Source organism: Chiloscyllium plagiosum, chromosome 18 (genome assembly GCF_004010195.1).
Source record: "Chiloscyllium plagiosum isolate BGI_BamShark_2017 chromosome 18, ASM401019v2, whole genome shotgun sequence".
Taxonomy (NCBI): domain Eukaryota; kingdom Metazoa; phylum Chordata; class Chondrichthyes; order Orectolobiformes; family Hemiscylliidae; genus Chiloscyllium; species Chiloscyllium plagiosum.
Genome location: NC_057727.1, coordinates 11,141,346 through 11,149,271, shown reverse-complemented (window position 1 = coordinate 11,149,271; position 7,926 = coordinate 11,141,346). Strand labels below are relative to the sequence as shown.

Sequence of the window (7,926 nt, the reverse complement as noted above, 5' to 3'; positions counted from 1 at the left end):
TTGTCAGAGTTGGAGGATTTGAGCTATAGGGAGAGGCTGAATAGGCCTGGGGCTGTTTCCCTGGAGCGTCGGAGGCTGAGGGGTGACCTTATACAGGTTAACAAAATTATGAGGGGCATGGATAGGATAAATAGACAAAGTCTTTTCCCTGGGATCGGGGAATCCAGAACTAGAGGGCATGGGTTTAGGGTGAGAGGGGAAAGATATAAAAGAGACCAAAGGTGCAACGTTTTCACACAGAGGGTGGTACGTGTTTGGAATGAGCTACCAGATGATGTGGTGGAGGCTGGTACAATTGCAACATTTAAGAGGCATGTGGATGGGTATATGAATAGGAAGGGTTTGGAGGGATATGGGCCGGGTGCTGGCAGGCAGGACTAGATTGGGTTGGGATCTGGTCGGCATGGACAGGTTGGACCGAAGGGTCTGTTTCCATGCTGTACATCTCTATGACTCCATGGCCGATAAGTTTCTGAACCTCGTTCTCCTGCTTTGTCCCCGCAGAAAGTTGGTAGCCTTACATCTGCTAAGGAGATGCAGGAAAGCACTCGACCGGGGTGAGGGGAATGAGTTAGCGCGCGCGAGAGCGACAGAGCGAGCGACAGAGTGAACATCCTTCTTGAAATTACATTCACTGGCTGAAGGGTTCGGGGGGAGGGTGGGGGTGGGGAGAGACAGAGCTCACAGGAGAGAGTATATGCCTGTTTTTATATTCAAGTCCTATCAAAGAGCGAGCGAGAGAGAATAAGTGTGAGAGAACATTCTTCTTGAAATTACATTCACTAGCTGAAGGGTTCTGGGCGGGGGAGAGAGAGAGCTCACAGGAGAGAGTATATGCCTGTTTTTATATTCAAGTCCTATCAAAGTAAATGCCATCACTGCATTTGCCCCCTACTAACTACTGGCTCAACCTGTGAGTTTACTTTGAGAGAATCCAGGATTAGAATTCCCAAGTCTCTTTGTACAAATAGTTCAGACTTCTGAACTTTCTCCCCATTTAGAAAATAGTCCATGCCTCTATTCTTCTTACCCAAGTGTATAACCTCTTATTTTCCCACATTGTACTCTATCTTTGCCTACTTCTACTCTCTACTTCTTTGCCCACTCTCCAAAGCTGTCCAAATCCTTCTGCAGCCTCTCTATCTCCTCAGTGCTACCTGTCCTCTTATCTATCTTTGTATCGTCTGCAAACTTAGAATGCCCTCAGTACCTTCATTTAGATTGTTAATGTATAAAGTGAAACGTTGTGATCCCAACACTAAGCCTCGTGGAACACCACTTGTCACCCCACCCTAAGAAGGGCCCTTTCATCCCCACTCTCTGCCAGACAGCCAAGCTTCTATCCATGCTAGCACTTTGCCTCTAACACCGTGAGCCCTTACCTTACTCAGCAGCCTCCTCTGCGGAGCCTTTTCAAAGGCCTTTGTTTGTTTTTTTAAGTCCAGGGATGTAACATCCATTGGTTCTCCTTGGTTTAACCTGTTCATTACTTAGAGTCGCAGAGGTGTACAGCATGGAAACAGACCCTTCGGTCCAACTCATCCATGATGACCAGATATCCCAACCTAATCTAGACGCACCTGCCAGCACCTGGCCCATATCCCTCCAAACCCTTCCTATTCATATATCCATCCAGATGCCTCTTAAATATTGCAATTGTACCAGCCTCCACCACTTCCTCTGGCAGCCCATTCCACTCACGCACCATCCCCTGCATAAAAAGAATTGCCCCGAGGTCTCTTTTATATCAATAGACAATAGGTGCAGGAGTAGGCCATTCTGCCCTTCGAGCCTGCACTACCATTCATTATGATCATGGCTGATCATCCTCAATCAGTATCCTGTTCCTGCCTTATCTCCATAACCCTTGATTCCACTGTCCTTGAGAGCTCTAACCAACTCTTTCTTAAACGAATCCAGAGACTGGGCCTCCACTGCCTTCTGGGGCAGAGCATTCCACACACCCACCACTCTCTGGGTGAAGAAGTTTCTCCTCATCTCTGTCCTAAATGGTCTACCCCTTATTTTTAAGCTGTGTCCTCTGGTTTGGCACTCACTCATCAGTGGAAATATGTTTCCTGCCTCCAGAGTGTCCAGACATTTAATAATCTTATACGTCTCAATCAGATCCCCTCTCAGTCTTCTAAACTCAAGGGTATACAAGCAGAGTCGCTCCAATCTTTCAACATGATAGTCCCGCCATTCCAGGAATTGACCTCGTGAACCTACGCTGCACTCCCTCAATAGCCAGAATGTCTTTCCTCAAATTTGGAGACCAGAACTGCACACAATATTCCAGGTGCGGTCTCACCAGGGCCCTGTACAGCTGCAGAAGAACCTCTTTGCTTCTATACTCAATCCCTCTAGTTATGAAGGCCAGCATGCTATTAGCTTTCTTCACTACCTGCTGTACCTGCATGCTTGCCTTCATTGTCTGGTGTACAAGAACACCCAGATCTCTTTGTACTGCCCCTTTACCTAACTTACCTATCTTTCCCCTCTCACTCTAAACTATGCCCTCTAGTTCTGAACTCTCCCACCCTATGGAAAAGACCTTGTCTATTTACCCTGTCCATGCCCCTCATGATTTTATAAACTTCTATAAGGTCACCCCTCAGCCTCTGATGCTCCAGGGAAAACAGCCCCAGCCTATTCAACCTCTCCATATTGCTCAAACCCTCCAACCTTGGCAATGTCCTTGTTAATATTTTCAGAACCCTTTCAAGTTTCACAGCATCCTTCCAATAGGAAGGAGACCAGAATTGCATGCATTATTCCAAAAGTGGTCTCCTCAAAGAATTTTAGTAGATTTGTCAGACATGACCTCCCCTTGATGAAACCATGCTGACTTTGCCCTATTTTACCATATACTTCCAAATATTTAGAAATCTCATGCTTCACAATGGATTCCAGGATCTTACCATGACAGAAGTTAGGCTAATTGGTCTGTAATTGTCTGTCTTTTGCCTTCTTCCATTTTTGAACAGGGAGTGTCATGTTAGCAATTTTCCAGTCCTCTGGGAACTCTCCCTGATTCTAGCCAGTACTTAGCCCATATTCCTCTAAATCCTTCCTATTCATGTACCCATCCAGATGTCTTTTAAAATCTATATATTTTATCTGTAAAATAATTCCAAAAACAATTTGGTGTTATGGACCATCCTGAACATATAACCAAACAAACAGTTGCTCAATTAAGTTGGATTTACAAGAACAAATATTTATTTTTAGCCTATAGGGCAACAGCAGTGATGGCAGGGAGGAAACAAAAGACTAGAAGCCATTTGAGAGATGCAGGGTGTAAAGGTGATTGTAGTAGTGGTTATGGATAGTGTGGTTATAGTGGGACAGATACTGTTTTCTGCAACTGACTGTCGGTAGCCAAGACCACACTGCTTGTCTGGTACTAATATTAAGAGCATCTAGTCTGAGCGGAGAGGAATTTGAAATAGAAGAGGAAAGATCAGGTTATTATGGTCCATAGAAGAGGAAAGATCAGGTTATTATGGTCCACATACATATCAATAACACTGAGGAGAAAAAAAAGAGGCTGTTGAAAAAAATGAGAAGTTAGGAACTAAATTATAAAACAGATCTGTAAAAGTGACAAGTTCTGCATTATTACCATGAGCAAAAAAGCAAAGTCTGGAAAAAGGTTATCCACTCTGATAGGCAAGTTGGTGAAGTAAAATATTTTTTACAATTGATAGACAGAATGCTCCAGTCCAGAGGGATCCTTACATGAGACATGAGACAAAATGCTAGCATGCAGATACAGCAAGTATTTTACTGTATTCATTTATTGAATGAGGACATCATTAGCTAGGCTAGTATTTATTGCCCATTCCTAATTGTCCAGAGTGTAGTTAAGAGTCAACCACATTGCTGTGGGTTGGGAGTCACACAGAGGCCAGACCAAGTGAGGAAGACAGTTTCCCTCCCGGAAGGACATTAGTGAACCAAGTGAGTTTTTCCAACAATCATCAGTCTCTTAATTCCAGATTCTTTATGGAATTCATCACCTGGCATAGCAGATTTGAACCCAGGTCCCCAGAACATTACCCGAGTCTCTGATTTAACAAGCCAGCGATACTACCACTAGGTCATCATCTAGCAACGAAGACAAATGGAATAGTGGCCTTCTTTGCAAGCTGAATTGGAGCATTAAAACTGCAAAGTCTTTGCTCGGAAAGTTGCACAAAACACTCCTGAAGTACTATGTATAGTTTTGATTCCATATTTAAAGGAGGGATGTATTGCATTGGTGACAGTCAGAGAAAGTTGATTATAGGGATGAAGGGAGTCTTTTCAAAAAAATGTGAGCATGGTAAGCCCATTCTCATCGTAATTCAGAAGAATGATAAAATTTACAACATAAATTATGAGAGCGCATGTCAGGGGATCAGGCTGTTTTCCCTCATGGGAGGACCTAGAACATGGGGGAGGAGGAGAAAATGGAAGAATTTAGATTAGATTCCCAACAGTGTGGAAACAGGCCCTTCGACCCAACAAGTCCACACTGACTCTCCGACGAGTAAACCACCCAGACCCATTTCCCTCTGAATAATGCACTGAACACTATGGGCAATTTAACATGGCTAATTCACCTGACCTGCACATCTTTGGACTGTGGGAGGAAACTGGAGCACCTGGAGGAAACCCACGCAGACACGGGGAGAATGTGCAAACTCCACACTGACAGTCACCTGAAGCTGGAATCGAACCTGGGACCTTGGTGCTGTGAGACAGCAGTGTTAACCACTGAGCCACTGTATTTGTTGTTTCAGAGAGGATTAGGATTCTCTTCTGCAGGGAACAGAGGGTGAGTCACTGAAGACATTCAATGTTGAGATAAACATAATTCTGAACCATAGGGGAAATCGACGGTTAAAGGGAACAGGTAGGAATGTAGAGTTCAAGCCAAAATCTGATCAGAGAGGCCATTTAGAGAATACTTCACACACCGTTTTCCCTGCAGGACATGGCCTTGACCTTCAAATAAACTTAAAGCAAAGGGAATATTAATTGGTCAGCAACTTCATACGAGTAAAACACATCAGTGCACCTGCTCAACAATGGAACCATGGAAAGAAAAATATCATGCTTGGATATCAAACTTCACAGAGAGTTAGCTGAACTCAGCTAGCAAAATATTACAGACAAATGTTACTGAATCTGAGAAGAGACAAAAGTTGGCTTTAGCTATTATGCAGAAGGCTGGGACAAGTTACTGTTCTTGACATTCCTGGTTCTGACAAAAAAAAAGTTCATTTAAATTACCTGCAATTATTACCCAAAGTGTTTGTGAGAGGTGACCACTTCCTTGATTACCAATGTTCTTGGGACTGTCAGCATCTTCAGTTTTGGGGCAGGAGAACAGAGGTTACAGAATATTGACTTTTTACTTTTAGAAAAAGCCTTCAATTGCACAGGAAACCACTGTTGGTGAAAATGGTAAAGATGAAGACAAGAATTCACAATGAGTTCACACAGGCAGCTCAGTGGTTAGCACTGATGCCTCACAGCACCAGGGACCCGGGTGTGATTCCAGCCTTGAGTAACTGAGTAGAGTTTCTACATTCTCCGTGTGTCTGGATGGGTCTCTGCCAGGTACTCCGGTTTTCTTCCACAGTCCAAATATGTACAGCACGGAAACAAACTTTCGGTCCAACTCATCCACGTGCAGGCTATGTGGATTAGCCATGGTAATAGTAGGGATAGCTCGGGTGCTGGGTTTGGTTGGGATGAGTTCTTCAGCGAGTTGGTGCAGACTCAATGGGCTGAATAGCCTCTTGGCATAATTATCTGATTTTATGTGAGCAGCAACACAAAACTTTAAGCAATTTGTTTTCTCAATGTTTCAAGTCATCTGCCCTTCCAAGTGAACAACTTCTGGGCTACAGTGCTAGCTGTGGCTCAGTTGGAAGCACTCACCTCCAGACTACAAGGTGTTGGGACAAAGTCCCAAACTAGGGGTTCAGCACATTAAAAAAAACAAGACTGACACTCCACTGCAGTAGAGGAAGCAGGCAACTGCCAGAAATACCATCTTTCAGATGAACCCAGGTCCCATCTATTTGTTCAGGCAAATATAAAAGATCTTTGGCACTATTTCAAAGAAGTGCAAATGATTTATCCCAGTTATTAAAAGTAAAGCATTGCTCATGCTGAAGAGTTGAAACAAAAAAAAGAAAGCTCGAATCCAGTAGCATCTATGGAGGGGAGAAACAGAGCTAATATTTCAAGTCCAAAGTCTTGGAAACTCAAGTGATTCCTGGTATCCTGGATAATATCTATCCCTCAAACGACATCATACAAAATATCTAGGTCGTTAACCACAATTATAATTTACAAAAACGTTGGCGAGACACAGATATTAGCGTGAGATGCCCAAATCGTACAGAAGCTTTAATTAGCAGTAGTAACTTGATATCAACAACACGGACTAGGGAAGTGTAAAATTCGAGTGAATCCCCACCCTACACACTCCCAACAACAACAGCCGCCGCACACCGTCCCCCGACACACACACACACACCTTGCCTGTAGTACATGTCATTGACTGTCGCCCCATAAAACTTCCAGGCCATGTGGATAGCCACCAAGCTGCCCAGCAGCCAGCCCAGTAGGATCTTGAAGATGGTCACCCTCATGTCGTTGCTGCTCCAGTCCTGAGCGAACTCGCTGCAGAAGGAGAGGAGACGCTCCAGCAAGAATGAGAACAGCCCGAGATCCCAAGACGGCGCATCCATCGCCGCTCCGGGAGCTGCATCACTCGGGAGTGGAACCTTCCCTCGCTCCTACCTGTCCGCTAGTCACTGACTGGGACACTGCCGCTACTGGAAGCACCGAACCCACCCGGGACAAGGAGGTGATTGGGAGGGGGATGGGGGGAATGACCAACCGACACGGCCTCTCCCGACAACCGCACTTTCGACACAAATTCCACAAAATCCAACCTCCTCAATAAACCCACCACCTCTAACACATCTTATTTCATCTTTGGGGAGAGCATGGAAAATTCCTGTTTTTAACAAGCATTCATCTCTTGTGGAATCTCAAACCGAACCGGCTTCACTGATGGCGAATCTGTCAATGTGAATGGAAGGTTAACGGCTCCAACTACAGTATCCGAGAACAGACAAAGTACAGTTACCTGGCAACGAGAACGCGTTTCGTTTTATCTCTCACATTAATTCCCAATGATATGGAATTCCCAGTGTTGGACTGGGGTGCACAAAGTTAAAAATCACAAAACATCAGGTTATAGTCCAACAGGTTTATTTGGAAATACAAGCTTTCGAAGCGCTGCTCTTTCATCAGGTAGCTAGTGCTCAGGATACACAGGACAGAATTTATAGGAAAAGATCAAAATGTCATGCAACTGATGTGATGTATTGAACAAACCTAGATTGCTATTTAATCATTTAGAATGGGGGATGCAGGTTTCGATTGATAAACATGTAAATTCCAGAACTTATTTCAAGTCACAGTCCCAAGATAACTTAAGTTTTTATTTTTAAAACTTTTTTAAAAAGTGACATCTCAGTTCAGACAATGTATTAAAGGAGTGAGGTTAGAGTCAGTCTATAGTAGAGTGGTGCTGGAAAAGCACAGCAGCTCAGGCAGCACCCGAGGAGCAGTACCTAGAGTCAGTCTATATCCCAACCTTGAGTCGGTCTGGTTCTATTTCCAAAGTAGGAATTTTAAAAATGTCACCTGGACTGACTGCCTACAGATTCTAAGTGATTAAATAATTAACTGCAATCTAGGTTTGTTCAATACATTGCATCAGTTGTATGAAACTTCGATTTTTTTAAAGATAAATCCTGTCAAATGATCCTGCCCCACTAGCTATCTGACGAAGGAACAGCTATCCAAAAGTTTTTACTTATAAATAAACCTGTTGGACTATGTAAAGGTAAA

At 43.8% G+C, this 7,926-nt stretch overlaps 1 protein-coding gene across 1 annotated transcript in view; it reads right to left on the bottom strand.

Moving 5' to 3' along the window:
- The window catches only part of tcta (T cell leukemia translocation altered), a 20,943-nt gene extending 13,697 nt beyond the window's left edge, over positions 1–7,246 (bottom strand). The window contains exon 1 of the mRNA XM_043707691.1: positions 6,539–7,246. Within this exon, the coding sequence (XP_043563626.1) occupies positions 6,539–6,752 (214 nt within the window). The 5' untranslated portion in view covers positions 6,753–7,246. The remainder of the gene's footprint in view (positions 1–6,538) is intronic.
- Positions 7,247–7,926: the final 680 nt, after the last annotated feature.